Genomic DNA, 24,044 nt, shown 5'->3' with positions numbered 1-24,044 from the left:
TGTCATGGGATTAGACATAGAAATTGTCTCCATCATGAGCATTTGGGGAGTTGATGATAATTTTCATCTATTCAAGCTAGCATATATTTTACTAATAACATTGTAATAGACCAACTGTTTACCTCCGAACACATACAGGAAATTTTATGGCAGGCATTAAGGATTAACTTGTCTTCCGGAGGTGACTTTTATCCAACAAATACATTTTAATTGAGTGTTTAATTAGTCATTATTGTTTTATTAATTGAAGCTCAAACTGTCTTACAAAATGCAAGATTCTGTTAGACAGTGGTCTTGCCTTTAACATACCAAATGAGAGAAAAGCAGTAAGTTAATGTTTTTCACTTTGGTGTGCTTAACAAATAAACCACTTTGGCACTGGCCACCTTAACAAATTTGTCTTTGAACCAAAAATGTTGGGATACTGTTTATTTTGAACCCAGTATAGTTAAGCTACTTGAACCACAATTCTTCTTTCATAGGAGAGTCCTGTTTAATTGTATTATTTATTAATTTAAGAAATATTTATTTAGGATCTGCCATGTACACAAGCATTTCTAGGAATGGAGGATATAGCAGTGAACTGGAAGTCAAAGTTTAGATACCACGGAGCCCACATTCTAGATGGTGAAATGTATTTAATAAGTAGGTATTTCTACTGTATAAATATGAGGACTTACACAGGGAGTCTTAGTCTATAAATGCTGCTATAACCAAATATAATGAACTGGATGGTTTATCAGCTACAAAAATTTATTTCTCTTGTTATAGAAGCAAGGGAACCCAAAATCAAAGTGCCTACAGATTTAGTAGCTGGTGAGGGACCTTTTCCTGGTTCATAGACAGCTATCTTTTTACTGTGCCCTCATATAGCTGACAGGGTGAGAAATCTATGGGGCCTCTTTTATAAGGGCTCTCAAATCTCAATCCTGAGAATTCCACCTTCAGAACCTATTCGCTTCCCATAGGCCCTCCCCCATTACTATCAACTTCAGGGTAAACTTTCAATTTGGTAATTTTGTGGGGACACAAAAATTCATAATATAGCAATAAAGGACAGTTCTTGCTTCCAATCGGTTCCTAATTTAGAGGGAAGAGGAAGAAAAAATTAAATATTAATAAGACAGTGTAATATATATTTGGGGATTATTTTATAAGCATAGAAATGGCTGGACCCCAGCCAGACACAGAGGAGGAGAGGTGTGAGAGAAATTGGAAGGGCAACCTGAGGTCTCACTAAAAAACAGATGCTTTCTGTTCTTTTCATGTTCCACACCCCTGCTCTCTGCAGTCAGTCTCCATAATTGAGCTCCAGCAATCCATAGCATCTATGAGAAGCTGTTATGCTTGGGCCTAAGGAAAGTGATCCTTAAATCTCCAAGTCCCTCTTTAATGACAAGAATGAATAAAACATTTATTTGTTACTGAAATACACAGTGATCTGAATTTGGGGGAGCAATTTTTTAGAGTATTTTTAATATCAGGAATGCAGTTACTCTTCCCTTTCATCTTTTTTTTTTTTTTTCACTGAAATCTCTTCCGTAGATCTAAGAATAATTATCTTCTCATTGCTTTTTTCAATCATTTTGCTCTTTTATTCATTAAAAATAATTGATTTTTTAAATCTTTGAAACAAAAGCATGTCTATCTCTTAAAATCTGCAAGTTAGTATGATTATGAGCAAATTTCTACAGCAGGCATGTAAGTTAAATAATTATTTTTTTCCTACCATGATGCCTATCAAACAATAGCAACTGAGGTAAATCCAAATATATAGCTTGATATGCATATGAATTCCCAATATTTACCAATATTTTTTTGAGATTTAATGGTCAATAAACATTTTAGTGGTTGCTTCAGCTTAAAATACCCCAGCAATTATAATTTTCATTTTTTTATTATATTTTTAATTGACAAATAAAATTGTGTGTATTTGTAGTGTAGTGTACAACATGATGTTTTGAAATATATATACATTGAGGAACAACTAAATTTAGCTACTTAATACATACATTACCTCAAATAATTTTCATTTTTATAATAAGAACAGTTTACATCTTTTAAGAATAATTTGTACATAATCTTCATGTTGTGCGATAGATTTCTTGAAATTTTTCCTTCTAACTAAAATTTTATCTCCTTTAACCAACATCTCCCCAATACCCTACCCTCACCAACCATTCTGGACACCAGCCACCCTTCCATTCTTCTCTTAGTGATTCATGATCAACTTCCTTAGAAGAATCTCACATAAGTGAGATCATGTGGCATTTATCTTTCTATGTCTGCCTTATTTCACTTAACATCATGCCCTCCAGGTTTAACATGTTGTCACAAATGATGGGGGATTCTATTTTTTGGCTGAGTACCGTTCCATTGTATATATGTGCCATATTTTTCTTGAACTTTTAATTTTTGATCTCTTTATGAATGCATAGGTTGATTTCATATCTTGGCTATTGTGAATAGCTCTTCAACAAACATGGGAGGGTGGATGTCTCTATGTATATAGTTAATACTGGGATTGGCGGATCTTATTGGTAATTCCATTTTTGAGGATCTCCCATACTATTTTCCATAATGGCCTCAATAATTTACACAACAGCCTGCAAAGGTTGCCTTTTCTCCGTATCCTCTACACTTGTCATGTTTGTCTTTTCAATAATAACCATTCTAACATGTATGAGGTGATATCTCATAGTGGTTTTAATTTTCATTTTCTTGACAGATTAGTGGTATTAAGCATTTATTCAATACCAAATGTCTGTTTGTCATTTGTGTGTCTTGTTTTTGTTGCCTATTCTTTTAGGTTCATTTCCAAAACCAAAACAAAACAAATCACTGGCCAGACCAATGTCATAGAGCTTTCCTTTGCATTTACTTTCAGTAGGTTCATAGTTTAGGGTCTTAATTAAGTCATTAAACCATTTGATTTTGGATGTAGTGTGAGATAAGGGTCTAAGTTTATTGTTTTTCATGTGGATTTCCAGTTTTTCTAGTACATTTATTGAAAAGACTATCTTTCTGCAATTGTGTGTTTTGGGCACTTTTGTGGAAAATCAGTTACCTATAAATGTGCAGATTTATCTGTGAAGTTTCTGTCTGTCCCATTGTTGTGTTTGTTTTTATGCCACTACCATGCTTCATTGTTCACAATTTAAGCATTATTTGTGGGGCTTTGTTATTCTAGCTTTTCCAATGAAACTGAAATTCCATTTGTTAAATTGTTTTGACACTAACCCCATTCACTTGCAAAAGTAAAGTCAAGTGCTCTTAGCATTATTAATCCACTGTTTTTAATCTTGTCTTGAGGGGAGAATGTTAAACATTTCCAGTGATTGCTGTAGTAACTTTTTGACCTAGATTTTTTGAAGGGGTACTTTTCAAAGGGATGGTTTGCATCAGAGATCTACTTGGTAGTTTTAAATTGCTGATTGTACCTTTAATCCAGTTCCCACCTTTAAAATACTTTAAATATTGGAACTGTAGCCTTTAAAAGCAAATTATTTTTAATGATTAGAAGGAAGAAGTTTGCCTTGGCTATCACTGCACATAAAGAGAGTACACTTATAAACTCAGAAGTAAAGATTTTGCCAAATTGCATACTGTGTAGAAACCCCTTAACTGAGAGCTCTATAAAAAGCAAGGATTGCCTCGGGCTGATTCCCCTTGTCCAGTGCTTTTTTATTATCCTTTCAAACCCCAGATTACAACCCAATTGTTAGTGATAGTAAGAAGTGATACATATAGCTGGACACATCCAACATGTTATCTATACTCAGAAATTGATAACATGGGAGAGTTTATAAGGATTTTAAATCTCAAATTGCTTGCTATTTCCAAGAACATTTTCGTATTAAATTCCAAGAGATAGCAGCTACCTCTTAAGTACCATGTTTGTGATCTTTAGGTATACTGAATATGCTCAACATAGTTTGAACCAAATTTTGGAGGATTTTGATCTATTTAGTTTTTTTTTCTTTTACAAAATAACAAAGGTATTTTGCTATTTAATCAGCACCAAGGAAAAATAAAATGATATTGTTAAATCAATATTGAAATCAATGTAAACATTTAATGAGAAGAAAGTTAGCAGTAAGTGAAATATTGAGTTTTCTTTTTGGCCTTGATTTTCATATCTTCACCATTCATTCATTCTCTCTCTCTCTCTCTCTCTCTCTCTCTCTCTCTCTCCTTCCCTCCCTCCCTCCCTCTCTTCCTCTGTTTATTGGTTCTGGGATAGAACTTAGGGTTGCTCTACAGATGAGCTATGTCCGAAACCCTTATTTTCACATTTTGAGACAGGTCTCACTAAGTTGTTAAGGGGTTCTTGAACTTGCTATTTTCCTGCCTCAGCCTCCTGAGTTTTTGAGACAATAGGTGTGTGCCACTGCCCCTGGCACATCTTCACCATTCTCATAGCTATATTTTGTCTTAGGAATTTACATACAAAGATTATCCTGTTAGTATCTTTAAAATATATTCCTGATATGTTTTCATTTTCAAAATTAAACTGGCGTTTACTTTTCAAAAATTTTATAATATTTGGAGAATATATTAACTCAAAATTACTAAGGTCTATGAAAAAAATGAATCATTTTATGGATGATTTGTTTGCCTTTTTCCACAAAACTCTTTTTATTTTTTTTTCTTTTCTTTTTTTTTTATCGGTTGTTCAAAACATTACAAAGCTCTTGACATATCATATTTCATACATTAGATTCAAGTTGACAAAACTCTTTTTAAATTATACTTTAAAGTATCTCTACAGGCTATATAATTCTGCATTATACACTTTAAAGGTTACATAGTTTTCATTAAAAATGGAAAATATATTGTTATAGTTTGGCATCTTAAATGGTCCCAAAAGCCACGTGTGGAAGTCTTGCTTAGCGGCAACCCTGTGGTGCTATTATGAGGTGGTGGAACTTTATAGTAAGTGAGCCTGATGGAAGGAAATAGGTAACTGATAGAAAGACCTTGAAGGAGATATTAGAGTCTGTCCACTCCTCTCTCTGTCTATGTTTCCTGGCTTCCAAGAGGTGAGGAGCTTTTGCTTTGCCAAATGCTTCCACCATGATATTCTGCCTTACCGCAGGACCAAAGCAACAGGGTCAAGCAGTCATTGACTGAAACCTCTGAAATGGTGAGCCAAAATAAACCTTTGCTCCTATAGGTTGTTTTTCTCAGGTATTTTGTCAGAGCAACAGAAATCTTAACTAACATACATGTAAAGGAATTTTTACTTCAGTTACTCAAACAAGAATTTAATAAAGTTGAATTATCTTTGATTCATTAGTACCTAAGTTTACAGAAGGTTATAGCAACAATAATAAACAACAGGCAAAATCAGTAATAGGTCAAAAGTTGATTTAGCAAACTTAAAATACTTATTTTGTATTTTCTGATTAGGATAATAAAACATGCTAATAGCATAGTGCACATTTTTAATATTTTTATTAGCACATTATAGCTATACACATGTTGGAATTCCTTTTGACAGAATCACTTAAGCATGGAATATAGTTTGTTCCACTTCAGTTGCCAGTGCTTCCCCATTCCTCCCCTGCCTACCTCCCCCACTCCCATTTCTCTACTGATCTTCCTTCTATTTATTTACAGTTTTTAAAATTAATGCTCTCTCTATATATACATATAAAGGTGAAATTCACCATAATTTGGTTAATTTCATTACGTTCTCTTTCCTGTCCCTCTTCCCTCTCTTTCAGTCCCTTTCCTCTTCTCCACTGATATCCTTTCTATTTTCTTGGACTTCCTCCCCTGCACCATTTTCTTATTTTGGTCTTGCTTCCAAATATGAGAGATGACATTCAATCCTTGGCTTTCCAAGTCTGGTTTATTTCACTTAGCATGATGTTCTCCAGTTCCATTCATTTACTGGAAAATGCCATAATTTCATTCTTTTTAATGGCTGAATAAATCTCCATTGTGTTGTATACCATATTTTGTTTATCCATTCATCTGATGTTGGGCATCTGAGCTATCTCCATCACTTGGCTATTGTGAATTGCCCTCACATAAACACAAATGTGGCTATTTCACTATAATATGCTGACTTTAGTTTTGAATAAATGTAGAGGAGTGGGATAGCTAGGAGTTGGTTCCATTCCCAATTTTTTGAGGAATATCCATTTTCCAGAGTGGTTGAACTAATTTTCAGTTCCACCTTTATCCCCACATCCTCACCAACTCATTATTATTTGTATTCTTGATAATTGCCATTCTGACTAGAGTGTGATGAGATCTAAATGTAGTTTTGATTTGCATTTCCCTGATTTCTGGAGATGATGAATATTTTTTTCATACATTTGTTGTCCATTTATATTTCTTCTTTTGAGAAGTATCTGTTTAGTTCATTTTCCCACTTATTAAACAGATGCTTTTGGTAGCAAAGATCTTTTCCCATTCTGTAGCACTTCTTCGTGCTTTTAATTATTTCCTTTTCTGTACAAGAGATTTTTTAAATTTGATGCTGTCCCACTTATTGATCTTGCTTTTATGTTTTATGCTTTAAAATTCTTGTTAGGAAGTTGGTGCCTAGGCTAATATGTAGAAGTGTTTAGCCTGTTTCCTTTTTTGGGAGGGGGGTTGCCAAGGATTGAACTCAGGGGCACTTGACCACTGAGCCACACATTCCCAGCCCTATTTTGTATTTTATTTAAAGACAGGTTGTCTCTGAGTTGCTTAGCACCTCACTTTTGCTGAGGCTGGCTTTGAGCTCACAATTCTCCTGCCTCAGCCTCCAAGCTGCTGGGAATACATGCATGCACCACCACACATGGTGAGCCTGTTTTCTTCTAGCAGTTGCAAAGTTTTTGGTTTAATTACTAAGTCTTTGATCCACTTTGAGTTTACTTTTGTGCAGGGTAAAAGGCAGGGATCTAGTTTCCTTTTTCTATATATGGTGTCAGTTTTCCCAGGCTGTGTTCAACAAAGTGTGTTTTTGTCATCTTTGTTGAGTATCAGATGATATATCTATGTGGATTTGTCTCTGTCTTCTATTCTGTTCTACTGATTCTCATGTCTGTTTTGATGCCAGTACCATACTGTTTCTGTTACTTGCACTCTATACCACAAAAATTTATATATCCATCCAGCAATAACAACATGACCATTTAAGTTAGTAGTATTTCCTGTTAGGTATTGTTTTTGCTGTATTGTATGTGCTGTGCACATGCATGTGTATGTGTTTTGAGCTAATAACACAAAAATGTTTATATTTGCTTATTTTGGCAACTTGCAGGGTACCTTTGAATCCATATTTACTGACCATCCAAGGGTTGTCAGCATCTACCTTCAACCTTAAAATGAAAAGACAAACCCCTAAACATTTTCCACTCTTTGCTGTATCCTTATTCAAATGAAGCTCTCCTTTAGACTGGGGAAAGATATTCATTCACCTGTTCCTTTTGAGTAGGTTATCTCATACTTAGAGGACTTACAGTAGAGGGAACAATGTAAACAATCTTGAGTTTTTTCTTGTAGAACATAAATAGTAATAATATAATCCACAGGGTACACTGTTCCCAGTGTTCTTCCAGTCCTTTCCACTAACTAGTTCCATATTCCATTGCCCATTCCCCCATTGCATAAGCTGCATTGCAACTTTGGGAATTGTATACTCTCTAATGGATACAGAATGAGAAGGTGTGGGAAATGAAAAATAGCTTTACTGCCTCTGGAGGCCATTACTTTGGAATAGGAATTGATTGACAGCCTTGCTGGGCATCAGCCTTGGCCACATACCTCCAATGTAGAGGCCTACAGTGAATTGTTCCTAGAAATATCCTCCCATTTCTCTTTTCTGGTAAATGTTTTAGAATTTTATACACTAGTTAGCCACTGGATATTTCTCAGTCTAGCCAGCTGCTCTAAAATTAGGGAAAAGTCCTTCCAGGTACCAAGAAATCTTTTGATTGGTAGCCTTTATTTCCAAAGGTGTAGTGATTTTACATCATATTTGCTTTTCTTGGAAGTTTCCATGGGAGGTTTAGATGGATGACCTGTGCAGCTTGCCACCACCCATCATATCCCTGAAAACACCACAATTATATTTTAATCAGAAAGTAAAATATTTCTGTCAGTTCTCTAAGACAAATACAAGCCTAATGCTCTGGAAAATTTAAAGTACTGCTCTCAGCATACTGATGTAAAGTAGAATACTATTAACCTTCAAGTAGTCATCATTGTTATAGCATTACCTGCTATGTACTTTGGCCAAATATTCACAAAGTAATTGGATGTGGTAATATTCTGTCATATTCAAGGTAACCAAGCGTATGTCCTGTACTATTTAACTCTAGATAAATACCTTTGGCTTATGTTGCTTTGTTTTCATTAAGAAAAAAATTATTCAATTCCTGGGTATAGGAAATCTCTGTACTAAATATGCACTGGATACAAGAACAATAAAGCATGGCCAAACTATTTCAGAAAAGCAGGTACATTCATAATATGCAATCTTGAAAAGAGAGGGAGTTGATTCAAAGGAGAGGAAATGAGTTTGCTGAAAAGATGTCTGTATTCCCATGTTAATTACTGCATTATTCAAAATGATCAAGATAAAGAGTCAACCTGTGTCCATCAACAGATGAAGAAAATATGGTATATATTTAAAATGTAATATTACTAACCCTTTAAAAGAGAAAAAAATCCTGTCGTTAATGGCAATACAGTTGACCCTGGAAGAGACTGTATTAAATGAAAGAATCCAGACAGAGTAAGACAAATACTGCATGATCTCATTCATTTGTGAACTCTCAAAAAGTCAAACTCATGAAAGTGGAGAATACAATTGTGGTTATAAGAAGCTACTGGGAATGGGAGGGTTGTGAAGAAGTTGACCAGAGGATACAAAATTTCAGTTAGATCACAGGAATGTATTCAAGAGATCTATGGTACAACTATAGTGAATAACAATGTATTGTGTTCTTGAAAATAGCTAAAAGAGTAATTTTAAGTATTCTCATCACATAGAAATGATACATGTGTAAAGCAGTGAACATATCTTGAATCAATCATTCTATAATGTGTGAATATATATACATATATATATATATATCACCATAAATATACATATATATAATTTTAATTTGTTGATTGAAAGTAAAGAAGTAATGCAAATTAGCATAGCCACTATGAAAAATAGTGTAGAGGTTCCTCAAAAAAATTAAAAATATTGTCACATATGATCCAGCAATCCCTCTACTACATATATGTAACCAAAAGAAATGAAATGTCTGCTCTAGGGATATCCACACTCCCTTTTGTTGGAGTTGGTTGGAGTACTAATCATGATAGCTGAACAAATGGGAAACAAGCTTTGTACAACAATGGAAGAGTGAGTCAAGGAAATGTACTTGTACCCCATTGGATTACTTACTGCTCAGTTGTTTAAAAATTGGTGAAAACCTGTCATTTGTGACAACATGGATGGAAATAAACCAGCCACAGAAAGACAAATGCCACATAATCTCCTATGAATATAGTAAATAAACATGTTGACTTCATAAACATTGAAATAATGGTGGTTACTAGAGGCTGGGCAGAGTGAGGAAGGAGGGATGGGGAAAGGTTGATCTGTAGGTGCTGTTAGGTGGGAATAGAAAGTTTCTGTGTGCTGTTGTGCAATAGGATGGCTAAAATAATAATCTACTGTTTATTTCAGAAAGCTAGAAGATTTTTAATATTTTTACCATAAAGAAATAATACATGTTTGTGGACTATGATATGTTTAATCTGACTTATACATTACACACTGTATATGTGTATCTAAATATCACATGGCATACTACCAATATGCAAAATCTTAAAACTTATTTAAGTAAATTTAAATTAAAAAAAAATAGAAGACAAGGAGGAGTATAAATTTAAGAAGGTTTACTTAGTGGTTAGAAGAAATGGTTCTTAACTTGATATTGCCTCAGCTTTATTCCTTGAGCACTCTACTAGCTTTAAGATCTTGGGGAAGCAAGTTAGGAAAGGAAAGAATATGTTTAATTACAACAAATACAGGAAAGACTGTCAGACTTCAGAAACAACAATAAACGTTATGATGACAATAATATTAAAAATAACAACAGCAACAAGCAAAACCAACCAAGTATTTAAAGAAAAAAAAAAAACTGTAATTCCTGTGGTCGTTTATTTAGCATGGTTTTTTCATGCTGTTCCTTGGAAAACAGCAACTTTCCCACCTGCTTTTCACATTTTGAGATCATAATAGATCTTCATTTATAACATGATTAAAATGAAGTTTAAAACTATTTTATAAGGAAAGTCTATTCAAGGTTTTTGGAGATCGGAAGTAAACACCATAGTTCTATGACATTTGGATCATCTCGAGCTATAAATTTTTTGCTCCCCGCCACCCTTCTTTATGAGAAGAGTTTATCTATGTTGGAAGCAGAGCAGGAGTGTCAATTTTCACTTTACTTCCTAAATTGTTTTTCTGCTTCCAATGCCTACTCATCTCAATCCTTCTATACACCAATTTCACAATTTCACGATTCATTCTCTAATACTAATACCCTCTGTGAAGACTAAGGTAAACACTAAAACTGTTGCAAACCTCTAGAAAAAAATTCTAATTTTAATCAATTTTAATAAGAAAAAATCATAACTGCTTCTAAATCAAAGTTTTTTTTTAAGAAAACTTTAACTTGTAAACCAAAGTTTGGCTTCATTGTTTTCTCAATTTTTCTATTGATAGTATACATTAACAGTAATAATAAGTGCATAGCAGAGATTGTGTTCAACTAAGTAACATTGCATACATTTACCAGGCAGTCTATCATCCACAAATTTTCATATGTAACCTATAAATTATTTGTTAACCCTCCCGTTTTAGTTGTAAAACATTGCTCTGGAACACCAAAATCATAATTTCTTAGGGTACTTTCATCATGAATTTATTTATGCTTCAAAATATCATGTTGTGCATGATAATACATACAATTTTATCTGTCAGCTTACAAAAGTGACCTATTAACACTTACAGAAAATTTGTCTTAACCAACATGAGGAAACCCTGCAGGTTCTGGTTAATTAATACCACCCTTTGTGTATCTTAACAGTTTGACAATTACCTTTGATGTTGTTTTATCCCTTTTTTCTCTGTATCTCTCTTCCTTTGGCATTTTCCTTTCACAATCTTCCATACCATTGTATTTAAGCATTGCATATTACACAACCATGATTTAAGTCTAACAATTTTAATAACATGATTTATTGAAAAAATATGAAATACGATGGCATAGGCCTAGAGTTTTAGATTTTCTTCTCAAAAATAATTTTATATTATTGTGATAATCTTAAATATTAATTTAAGTTCAGTATATAATGAAATTGCATTCTATATCATTTATATTAAGAAGGTAAGCAATCATTAATGATCTCAATCCAGGGTTAAATTACATGTCATGTATTTTTGTGGTATAAGTATTATTTCTGCCTCCCAAAGATCCATGTTTAATGTTTTAATTTTAATTAGCTGGTATCAGGAAAAATTGGATGGCAAGATAACTTGACTGAGTTCCATGAACCATAGTTTTTAGGAGTACTATCCACTTACTTGTGTATTTACATTCGGTGTTGCTTTTCAGTAATTAAAATGAGAGATGGCTAGGTGGAGGATAAATTACTAAGATATGAGAGCAAAATAGGATCAGATTATATACTGAAAATTTCTTTTCTCCATGAATATTTTATCTATATTTTCTGCTTTTATCATAAGCTCTGCTTTCAATTTCCAAATCTTTGTTATAGTTCAAATGAAACAGGTTTCCTTGAGAGAAGTAACAGAATTGAACATTTGATGCTTTTGATGATTATAAATGGTACTATTATTCAGGGTTTTAGATAAATGGGTTTTAAGTAGAAAGCTGGCATAATTCATTGTGTTCTCACTATTCATCTATTTGTCTAATTATCTCCTGTCTGAAAAAAAAAGTGCTTAGAAAACAGAACTGCTTATAGAAGATAGGCCTTTCTGGAAAAGCTCACAGATTAGACTCAAGTCAGATATGTAATTAAATCAATGTGTAGTAAGAGGAGGGCCTCTTGCTATTTCAATGAGAGGGAAATACAAAGGAAAAATTTAGCTGGAATATGGGATTTCAGGAACTGAAATAAAGGGGGAGCATTAAGTGAGAGAGAGAGATTTCTTTGGCATTTCTTTCCAGGAGTACTAAATTCCACTGGAAGTACTTTAGGGGTAAACACACAACATTCTTAGAGTTGAAAGGAATCATACACAACCCTGTGTCAAATCATATTCTGATTAAGCAACTTCATATTTGTGAATGAGAAATTTTCAAAAGTTTGAAATTGTTTTCTCCTTCAATTAGACATGGTAGGTGTTTCTTTTTATAGACACAGTTGAGGAATGATTTAATTGCTGACAATAGAAGAGATGCTGTTATGTGAATTAGTGTGTTTTAAAAGCACTTTATAATTTTTCATTTTGCAGGCACTTTTCCTGTCTGTCTTCTAAATACATGTGCCCTGGTGTTCCTGCTGTCATGAGCACCTTGTTGGCTAATATAAATGCTTTCTATGCTCACACAACGGTTTCAACAAATGTACAGGTTTCCGCCTCAGATCGATTTGCTGCTACCAACTTTGGTGTAAGTATTATTTCTTTGTTTTTCCTCAACTGCTGGGGCTCAATCCCAGGACCTCATACATGATAGGCAAGTACTCTCCCACTTAGCTGCATCTCCAGTCCAGTATAATTTCTTTAAACTTTAAAATTCTAAGTAACCTATGCAAGTTACATTTTAAAGGGACGGTGGACTCAAAATGTTCTTCAAATATATTGCATAAAGGATAACTTAGGAAATGTCTCTAGTATAATGGACTGTAGCTCAAGATTCATTTGAAACACTTTTAGTAAAATAACTTTATTTGACAGTCAATAGGAATCTTCATTAGATTGAATCTCCATATCTGAAATGATCTTTTCCAGTGAGGAAAACATACATTCTGTAAGAAAAAACATACTGGAATTCTGTAGGTAATTTTCCATGTAAGCAAAGGTAGGATTTACCATCTTTAGATACAGTTCTCTGGTAAGTATGAGTTTGGCTGCCTTCTCTGGAGCCTGGAAAGCTCCATTTGTACTTCCTACTGGTACTATTAGTACTGCTAGGCAATGATATGTCTTCTAAGTAAGAAAATAGTAGCTGTATAAATAGCCCAAGAGAATTACCTGTACCTAATTAAAGTGGTCTGCCTGAAGTATTGAAAAGCATCAACAACACATGGAAAGCAGAAATGCAGGAATACTAAGGAGTCTAGGTTACACCCATTGCTGAAACTCATTCTTTATGAATGTAATAAAAATTAAAATTGACAAGTCTGGAAATAGGATGTAAGCTAAGAGTAATCCCAATAAGGTGGTAAGAATCTAAACTAAGACAGAATTGGTGGAGTCTGAGAACAAAGGACAGATTCTAAGGCTTTCAGGGCATAAAACCAGCAGCATCAAGAGCACCCGATGTCTTTGGGCTGTAGCCAGTAAGGGGATAAAAATGTGCCTGGTAAGATTCCAGGGTTTCTGGCAAGGGCCACTGGGTAGGCAGTAGTGCTGGTAGTAGTTCTGTGAGACACGTTATTCTTAAAATTAGTATTTAGGGCAAACACCATAATAAATTACAAAATGTAAGAAAAAAACATAATATTTTCAGTAACTTCCTGATTTTGTTTTCATAGAGGAAACTAAGATCCATTATGGGAAAATGATTTCCAAGATACCATGGTTGTTATATCCACTGCACTTCCAGTTTGGTTCACTGAATATATTTTTATTGAATAATGCTGTTAGAAATCAAGTTTTGGAATATGTATCACAGAATAGAACCAACTGAGGCACAGAAAGTGAAAGATGAAAACCCCATCAGAAGGAAAAATGTGCTGCTGTGTTCACTCTTGTTCTGTGCTTTTCATCAAAGAGAGTATTGCCATTTAATAACAAGCCAACAGAAATACTAATACCAGAGAACACTTTTCAGGCTAGGAGTCATAAAATTTGACATTTTATTGTAATTTACCAAGTCAATTCATCTAAACCTGAATTTCTCCATCTGCTCAATGAATATAATAGTTCTTGCTCTAACACGTTTCTCAAATTTAACATAAAAATTAAATAAGATTTAAAACTGGTAACCTAGTGTGTCAAATTTGAAAGTGAAAGAATTAAATAAAGTATGAGGATTTTGTCCCTCCTGCCCTACCTCTAATATAAACAGACCACAAGCTAACTTTATTAGACAGATGACTGTTGTAGGACCTGGACCAAAATGCATCCAGTTCATCAAAATAGTATTATGACCAAATGCCAGATCACAGAACACTTTTGCTGTAAAACCTAGTCTTTGGTAACGGAACTCTTTGTCTTGGGATTTCACCTATAACATAAAGCGTTTTGTGTTATGAAATTGTTTTGCTTCTGACATTCTGCTGGTGTGCATTGTGGGGAATGAGCCAACCATGTAGAACACTGAGCCTTTTTACCTCTGAGAAAAAAAGATGTGGTGATATGATTAATACCTGCCATAGAAGCTACCTGGAGGGAAATTAGATAACATGCTCTTTTTCTCCATGCTGACTCACAGAAGAAAAAGCAGATTGATCTCAGTATATTTCAGGTTTCAGTGACAACATAGTTATAACAAACTTCATTTTGTAAATCAAATAACTTCTTATAGAATAGGGATATAAAAAGACATTTTGATCAAACTATAGCTTGATAAATTGGTGATTTGGCATGTAAATTTTTATTTGTCTCTAAATGCTGAAAATAATGCTATTTGCTAAGTTAAATAGATTACGTATAGTAACTTCCACCTCCACTTTGGAGCCCCAGATTTTTATTCCACCTCAATACTGAAGCTAATACATGACTTGGGGCCCAGTGACAATCACATGGTCCTTTCTTTACTTTTCTCAAAGCTGTAACCCAGACATGTTAAGTCTTATGGAAAAAAAAAAAAAAAAGACTAAACTAAACTAGTAGAAAAATCTTTCTTAAGATAATTGTTGAAACAAACAAATCCTTAAGCAATCCATTACTTTCAGAAATTTAGACTTTTTGCATATAAATGTTATTTAAGTTGTGGTGTGGATGAAAATGCTCAAGAACAAAAGAAAAAGGACAGAACCTTGAGTGTACAGAGGAAGGGCAAGCAAAGCTTCCTGAGAAAAGTGGCTAGAGAGAATGATGAGAGGGATAACAAAAATGTGACATTATGACAGTGGAGATGAACTGAGGAAAAGGGGAGGCCACTGCTAACTGTCAATTTAAGTAGTTTAACTAAGTTGGGAAAAGAAATGAATGCATTGGATTCAGCAAGTAAGTCACGGCAAAGCAGTTAATGCTGAAGGCTGGTCTCATGGGTTGCTGAGTGAATGACTTAGATGAACAGTTGTATAAATGAGGATTCATGTATTCACCCAAATATAAGGAGAGTTTATGTAATTGAACAATACCCATATATAATAATAAAAAATGGAAAAAATGCTACAAAACTCGACGATTTAATTCCAACATTAAAGTCATACCCAGGATTAGACTGAAAGGAAATGTGTACAATGCCAATGATACATCCATCAGAATTAATACTGGTATTTTGTTGGTATTGTTTTGAAACCATTTTTACATTTGAATTTGAAATTTTTCTTTATTGAATTTGTGTTAATTTTATAATAATGTGAAAAGCCCGTAAATGAGAGACAAGAAATAAAACTATTCTTTCTTCCAAGGAAATTATAAATGAAGGAAAAATGAGAAATTAGGCAAGAACAAGATTTTTGTCTTATAAAAACAGATTTTGTTTCTACTTTCTGACAAAGTTGGGTTTCTTAAATTCTTTAATGAGATAGATTTGGACATATTTGGGGACTGCTAGGAAGGGAGCTAGAGCGTGGTTCACACTTACCATGAGGGAGAATGAGTGGTAAGGTAATACCACAGAGGAGAAATAAGGAAGTGGTCAAGAGGTCAGAGGCAGAGGCTGTCCTTTAGAAGAAGACAGGATGAACTCTTTTCTAAAATTTGAGGAAATAGTATGGGGGTCCTTGCAAGGAATAGTAAGCTTTTGATAGAGGAGTGCAAATTTTTTAATCTTCCTTGTAGTTGACTGCAAGGACAAGGAAAACTCACCTACAAAACTAGGGCTATATTGCGGATGCTGAAGTGAGGGAGGGAGGTAAAAGTTTTGGTGTACTATTGATGGGAATACAAAAAGGAATGTTTCATAGGCATGGAAGAAGACTTTGTAGTAAAGGTAGCATTTGCTATTGGGCACTACAAATTTGTTGTCACAACAATTCATGTGTTACAAGGATTTGTCAAAGTTTGTCAGCATTCTGATGGATAGGCTGAAGTTTTGCAGAAGAGAGGCAAAGGGTAAAGGAATTCTTAGGTAGACAGTGCTGTGAGGAGAAAAGCGATTCGCCATAGGGTCTAGATTTGGTAAGTGGAAGCAGGAGAGGCATGAGGGGGTGGGGTATGTTTGGAAGGAACATCATGCTTTTCAGTTAACATTTCAAAGGGGAAATCTGGAGTCCAAGTATTATTTCTGCAAACAAGTTGAATTGTTGAAAAGTGAATGTGAAGAATGGTATGCCACTGGGCCATACCTGCCCATAAGAACTGACTGCTCAGTCTTCAGGAATGTTGAAAACTGGCTGTTAAATACAGGTATCATTGAAATTGAGAATGTTTACAGCATAGAAATTGACAAATGATAAAATCAAAGCCTTTGGCTTTCAGAGAACCAGTTCACCCACACACTATTGAGTATAAATACTGTTTTGAGATTACTCAAAACAGTGATCAAAGAATGTTATTGGAGAAAATGTTTTCACGGGCATGAAAGAAACTCCTGGGTAGATCACAGGTTGGAAAGGGAGAAAATTCCTTGAGGTGGTGATGGTTCATCAATATTTTAATTTTTCAGATATCCTTAGGAAATATTTTTAGTGAGTTATTATATAAATAATAAAAAATAATAAAATTAATGTTTATCTAGTTCTGTTTTTTCCCTGAGTGTATACACTCTCTTTGACATAGCCAGTACTAAGCAAATACAAATATGCTAATAAGTATTTATTTGTATTATACATGTTCTTTCTATGTCCATTTATTCTTTCAAGACACATTTATGTGGTACTTCATGAACACTACTATAGCAGGTAATAGAAATACTGAAAGACAAATGTTTACTCTTCGGGGCTTATACTCTAATAAGGTAATCATATAAACAGGTAAAAACAACCATAAATCTCTCTCAAAATGTAATAAGTCTCAAAGGAGTTTATACAGTACTCACAAATGCTTTGAGATTAAAGAGGAACAGATGACTGATTCTCTCCAGGAACTCAGAGAAGCATAACAGAGGAATGATGGATAGTATTTTCAAAATCAAAGATGTATTTACCATATTCTTAGGAATTTATTTGAGTAGACCAGTAGAACTAGAAACACAAAATAAGTTCAAAAAAGTGTAGGATGCAGCCTACCTATTGAGTAGGACAGATAGAGTAAGAGATGGAAGTTAAATAGGAAGTTTTGTTATTGAATTGGCATCAGATTATTGAGGACTTTACTGCTCACTAGAGTGGTCTTTATTCTTAAGATATAAGATATAATCATATAAAATTTCTAATTGAGAGTGATCACTCTGTAGAGAAAATAGGATATGTATGAGACAGGGTTCAGTTGTAGTAATAGAAGGCATCCTAGCCAAAGTAAGTAGAGAAGAATTTAACAAAGAGAATTAGATGTTTAAAATATCATATGAAGGACTGCAGGAGGGTCGCTCCATAGTAATTTGCAGAGTATCCAGAATATCACAATGAACCTGATTTTCAAGATACACTGTAATTTCTTTTTCAAGACACACTTACTAACAGAAATGTAGGGAACCAGAAGACTGCCTCTAATTGTCAATGCAACCATCTTTTCAAAACCACAAAGCTGGTGACAAAAGACTGGAAAACAAAAGTCTCCATAACTTGACTTAGTAGCAAAAAATAAGCCAAATTGTAGGCAGTGGGTCCCCATCTCAGACTTGCTTCCTAAATAGAGTTGACAATGCACATGCATCCAACAGGTAGAAACTAAGGTAATTATGACAAACTAATGGTAAAGTGTGAGAAAGAATGACATATAGTGTTTCAGCCATGGGGAACCACAGCGCAGTAAAGAGGAATGAGTAAACAGTCTTTGGAATTGAACACAGGAGGACTAAATGGAAGTTAGGGAGAGGGATGATGTGCTAGTCCTAACATGGCAATGTGCTGCTGAATCTAGAAAATAGTTTACAGGGAAAATGTGGTGTTGCAAAAGAGAGAATGGTTATGGGAAACATTTTGGAACACATGGTTTTTTTTGTGACTTGCCAAAGGATTAGTGTGGGTAGAGGCAGTGTTGCCTGACCCTTCTACAGTTTGAGAGGATGTTCTTTAGGAAGAATGCAAACTTTCCATTGGAAATTTTGGTTAAAATTAGTATTTAGGGCAAACACTATAAGAAATTACAAAATGTAAGAAAACAACATAATATTTTCATTAACTTCCTGATATACCTCTTTTTTTAAATTTTTCTATCGTTTGGGGGTATCCATTTTTCTTTATCATTTTTACATATGACAAAAGTTCTAAGAAGTTGTACAGAAAGAAAAGAAATATAATTCAGTCTTGTATCTAGCAGAGTTGATAAAAAGATTGATAGCTTAGAAAAATTTGTTTTAGCTTCACCATTCATTGATAATGACACAGGCATTTCAATGCCTTTTCTCAAATTTGGGAAAACATTATTATATTTTTTTTATACATGATGTTAAAGAAAAACAGCCCACAACAAAATCAAACAGGTAAGGATGACTTTATTCAAGGCAGTTGCAATAGAAGTGAGAGACCAGACCTCAGTCTGTATCAACTCCACTGAAACAAAGGTGGGAGGGTTTTAAGGGATGGAACAAGTTAGAGGGGATATTCTTCAGGCTCTGAGGTGAGAGACTTGATAGATTTTTCATGATGAGCCTTTGTGTTTGTTAATGCACGTGCATCAATGTTAGGATCATACCCTCCCAAGGAGACAAGGAGAATAGGAGTGCTCACTCCTTGATGATTACATTTCAAAGAGATGGCTGCTATTCTTTCAGAAAGATATTCATGGATTAAAAAGTTTATAAGAGGCTTTTTAAAAAGGTTTATATATCAAAGGGACAAAGAAGGAACATATACTTACAAGTTTTCCAAAGAAGATTCTCTAAGAAGAGGTTGGTCAGGGCCTAGATTTAAGAAGAAGCCTATGCAAAGTCTAGCCAAGCTGAGGGGAACCTTAAGTGAGTGACTGGTAACATGTTAGTGATTTCAGGTTTTCCTGTGAAGGAACTCTAAACACATTGAATTGATGAAATTTACTAATTAGTTTGAAATTTCAAACATCCTTGTAGTGCCATTTAATCATTTTGAAGTATCTGTTGATATCAGTGCTAATCTCAACTCAGCAAGAAATGCAAACAATTTCCACTATGTTCATATGATCAACATTAATTGAATTATCAAGATTTATTAAAATAGCCCATGAATGACTTCTATTTGAAATATGTCTCTTTGTGATGAGTTTATTTTTGGTATGATCCAGAAAAAAAAAATGTTAAAATTTGCTAATCAAAGAATACTGTTTAACTTATTCCTAAAAATTTCACAAAAACCTAAGATCTGATGAATAAAATGGGTAGGAATTTTCCCAGGGACACTGAAGCAGGTGAGGGCTCAGAGCTTGAGCATCATTGATTTCTGCCTCAGTTAACCCCTGTTGTTTTTTTTTTTTTTTAATTTTAAACTTATTTATTTATTCTAATTTATTATACATGACAGCAGAATGTATTTTGATTCATAGTACACAAATGGTAAACAGATATTCATTTCTCTGGTTGTACACAAAGTAGAGTCACCCCATTCGTTCATGTCTTCATACATGTACTTCAGGTAATGATGTCCATCTCATTCCACCATCTTTTCTACCCCCACGCCCCCTCCTTTCCCTTCCCTCTCCTTTGCCCTATCTAAAGTTCCTCCATTCCTCCCCTGCTCCCCACCCCCATTATGGATCAGCATTCACTTATCAGAGAAAACATTCAGCCTTTGGTTTTTTGGGGATTGGCTGACTTCACTTAGCATGATATTCTCCAACTCCATCCATTTACCTGCAAATGCCACGATTTTATTCTCTTTTAAAGCTGAGTAATATTCCATTGTGTATAAATACCACAGTTTCTTTATCGATTCATCTATTGAAGGGCATCTATGTTGGTTCCACAAAGTTAACCCCTGTTGTTGGAGAAAGACAGAGAGAAAGATGGGGAAGGGAGAAGCTGTCGTAGTGCAGAGGTTTTCATACCTCTTCCTTTCTAGAGCTTTTCTTTCTACAGTTCCCAGGAGCCTGGGGAAAATTTCCTGAGCATTTTGTCCAGTAGCAACTGTCTTTCCTCAGGTCAAAATCTACCATTATTGGTAGTTTATTATATCCATCCAGTTTTTATACACAGTTTTGGCCTCATTCTTTGTACAATTTTATTTAACTTAATGATGACAGAATTGATCAACAAATTGACATCTTTCTGATATTGAATCTTCCTGTCCAAAAGCACGTTACTTTTTCCATATATTCAAATCATTTGTGTTCCTCGGAATTTTAAAAGCCATTTTCCATATAAATCTTGCAAAAAAATTTTAAAGGTCTATAAGTATTCCTAGGTGCTATCTTTTTTGCACCTGATGTGAATGAAGAGATTTGCTTTTCTTGGTTCATATGAGACTTTTGTTATAATCAGTAGGGTTAGAGATCTTATTACTTCTGTCCATGAGCCCAATCCGGTGGCTTTGTGTGGCCCATTAAATAATAATGGTTTTTACATCTTTAAATATTGAAAAAAAAAATCAAAAGATTATTATTATTTGGTGACATGTGAACATTATATAAAATTTCCATTTTAGTGTCATGAATAAAGTATCATACCCACTTATTTATGTATTTTCTATAGCAGCTTATCTTGCAGTATCGGGGCTGAGTTATTTTAACAGGGGTCCATGTTACCTTTTGAATATAGCCCTTACTGCTTATTTTAAAAGGGACATTTTTTTTTCTTCTTCTCTATCTTCCCCCTGTTCTCTAATCTGGGGGCTGAGAACAAGATTACCTTGCATTATCTGCTCTACACAGGAAGGAGATGTCTCTAGAAGATCTAGGAAGTGACTATCTCTCTTGCATGAGTGAATTTCAGCATACCCTCAGAGTGCACCTGGGAGCCCTTGCCATGGCACACCTGGAATGAGGCCTTTGAATAGCTTCTTTAAAAGCCCTCTGTTTTCCTTACTGACAGAACCACAGCCTCTGGGACTGGAGTCCCCTGTGTTTCTCCTTTGCTAGCAAAGCACTAAACCTTCATTTTGCTTTTTCTCAAAACTGTGCCCTCATTATTAAATTGGCATGAATTGGCATCCAGTACAAGGACCGAGCTTTCAGTAGCATAATTATGACAGTCCCCAAAGTAAAAAAAAAAATTTTCTTTCTAGCCTTTTGTAGACAGTTTGCTGACCCCTGGCCTACTTAGTCTGATCAGCAAATAAAACATACATTTTTGATAACTGATAATACTTAGTATTATAATTGATTTGCCTCCTACTAGACATATGTGGCCTCTACCTAATACAAAGAACTGAATAATGTGACAGTTTCCAATATGGTGACATGTCCCTCAGGGGAAACATGTTTTAATCACTCAGTCTTCTTTACTCCTCAAATCATGCCATGCAGACAGTAGGCCTCCTCTGTTCGTGCAAAGGCAATCTCACTCTAGTTAAATAGAAATATGGTAAATAAAATTACATCTCAAGCTGTCCCTGCTGTTAAAGAATCTCTTTGAAAATTCAATCAGCACCACACTTTTAATTTCATATCATCTGATATTGTTTGGAATTCTTTGACAACAAGCCCAGCAGTCTTCTCCACAGCTTTCAGTTTTCCTTGAATGTAAATTTTCCAGCTGGGCCCTGAAGACCTAGGTGGGGAGACAAAATGAGAGATCTGTATCAGTCAGAATTTTGTTCAACTGCATAAAACAGAAAAGCAAATGAACTTAGCTAAATACTCCACTCCCCGGCCCCTCCAATATAACTGAAGTCCAGAGGTAAGGAATTCAGGATTAGTACAGCTGCTCAGGACTATAATTTTTAATAAGGGTGGGTAAAAGGGACTAGGGCAGGGTGGGAGGTCCTTGTAGCTTAAAGCCTTACCATTCTTACCATTTGTTTAGTTTTTCACCTTTTAGGCATGATAGACTCTGCCCTCTGTTTGAATTGAAGGTGAGAAAAAGGAAGATTCACAAAGGGCAAAAGGAAAAAAAGCCTGAAAGCTCTATTAAACAAGTATTTCCATAGCAAACACTAATAAAACAAACTATCTGCCAAGAATTCTTTTAGGATCTTTTAAAATCAGAATTGAGTCCTTCCCGTTTTATAAGATATATATTATATAATATATAGCTCATTGCCCAAAAACATGGCTTCATGGCCATGCCTGGAAGAAAAAAGATCTGGGAAGGTAAGCATTTCTAACTAGGCACATGAGGCTCTATTATAAGGAACCATGGAAGAGTGGATACTGGGCATCCAGCCAGAGCAGTTGGCCCCAGTGGGCATAACAGGGTCAGTGATTTGGGTCATGGCATGGTTGATCAGAGTTACTCAGCTGTCTGGATGATTTGTGCCAATCACAGAGGTCAGGTAAAGCATCCAAGACATGACATGAATCAGACTGACTTTTATAGTCATCTGAATGATTAACTTTACTTAGTCCTAACAGATTATTGTTGTGGCTCTTTCTTTCTTTCTTTTTTTTTTTTTTTTCATTTTGATGGAGAGCAACTTGCCCACATGGATGGAAGCTGGGGAGTTAACAAAGGGTAACATAAGTTGCCCACTCCCCTGGCAAGGTATGGTGGAGAGTGGAAAAGAAAAATTCCAGACATTTAACTCATCCATATATTTCTGGTACCTTGTTGGGTGAGAGAGTTTTAACCTTCCTAGGGAGATTGTAAACTCTGAAAGGCAAAGTTTATCCCTCCAGCTTCTTTATGTTCTCTATGGTTATTAGCACAGAGGCATGTTCCAATTTTGTTCAGAGATGTGTGAATCTCATAAAGGCACTTACCTCAGAAAAATGAAGTTTCAATTAAGGAATAATTCATCACCTCCTGTTAATAGTCCACTCCATTAATGTCAGTAACATCAAGGAATAAGAGTTCTATATCCTATTAACCCACCTTCTGTGTAAAACTACTTGGAAAATATCCCATTTTTCTTCATATCTTACAAAATGAAATTTAGTGTCTACAGAGTATTAATGTGTGCAGAGAACTTTTCTCTCAATCCCCCACCCATGGATTTTTAGTTTCAATTAAAAAACTAGAATACTGGAGGGTCAACCTATAGGGTATCTGTTTGACTTTAATGTTTTTCCCTGTTTGTCTTTAATTCACACAATTTCAATCTTATACTCTTTATTCTTAGTCTTCAAGTACTTATAGCAAGAGGACAGTACAACAATGATACTGCATTGAAAGTTGGCAGCAGCAATCTTGCAGGCTTAATTTTTATACTACTTTTAGCACTAAATCATAAACATCCTTTAAAAGTAATTGATCTTTCAGATTAAGTCTGTATTTGCTTCCAAAAAGAAAATGAGTTTTGAAACTGTTTTTAACACAAAACAACAGCTGTTCCCCGTTTCATAGGCAGGAGAAGTTTGGAAATCTAATTCGTTTTCTGGAGGGCCGAAATGGTGTACTGGAGTAGAATGGGGGTGGATTGTGTTTTCTCTTGCTGACACATTATATTGCTGTGAGTCATTACATATAGAGAAATATAGCTGCAATTCATTTGTATGAGCTCTTTGTATGGAACACAGCTCTCTAGATGCTTTTGTTAGAACATTTACTTTCTTTTTTCTT

The 24,044-nt window shown here is 34.7% G+C and overlaps 1 protein-coding gene across 5 annotated transcripts in view; it reads left to right on the top strand.

Annotated features, from left to right (window-relative positions):
- Nucleotides 1-24,044, top strand: part of Unc13c (unc-13 homolog C) — a 583,769-nt gene that overhangs the window by 287,802 nt on the left and 271,923 nt on the right. For all 5 annotated transcript variants that reach the window (XM_048793668.1, XM_015480644.2, XM_048793667.1 and 2 more), the window contains one exon: nucleotides 12,491-12,647. In XM_048793668.1, coding sequence (XP_048649625.1) covers nucleotides 12,491-12,647 — 157 coding nt within the window. The remainder of the gene's footprint in view (nucleotides 1-12,490; nucleotides 12,648-24,044) is intronic.

The sequence above is a fragment of the Marmota marmota genome, unplaced genomic scaffold, assembly GCF_001458135.2.
Source record: "Marmota marmota marmota unplaced genomic scaffold, marMar, whole genome shotgun sequence".
In the NCBI taxonomy this organism is placed as follows: Eukaryota; Metazoa; Chordata; class Mammalia; order Rodentia; family Sciuridae; genus Marmota; species Marmota marmota.
This window is presented reverse-complemented; position numbering and strand designations above follow the sequence as displayed.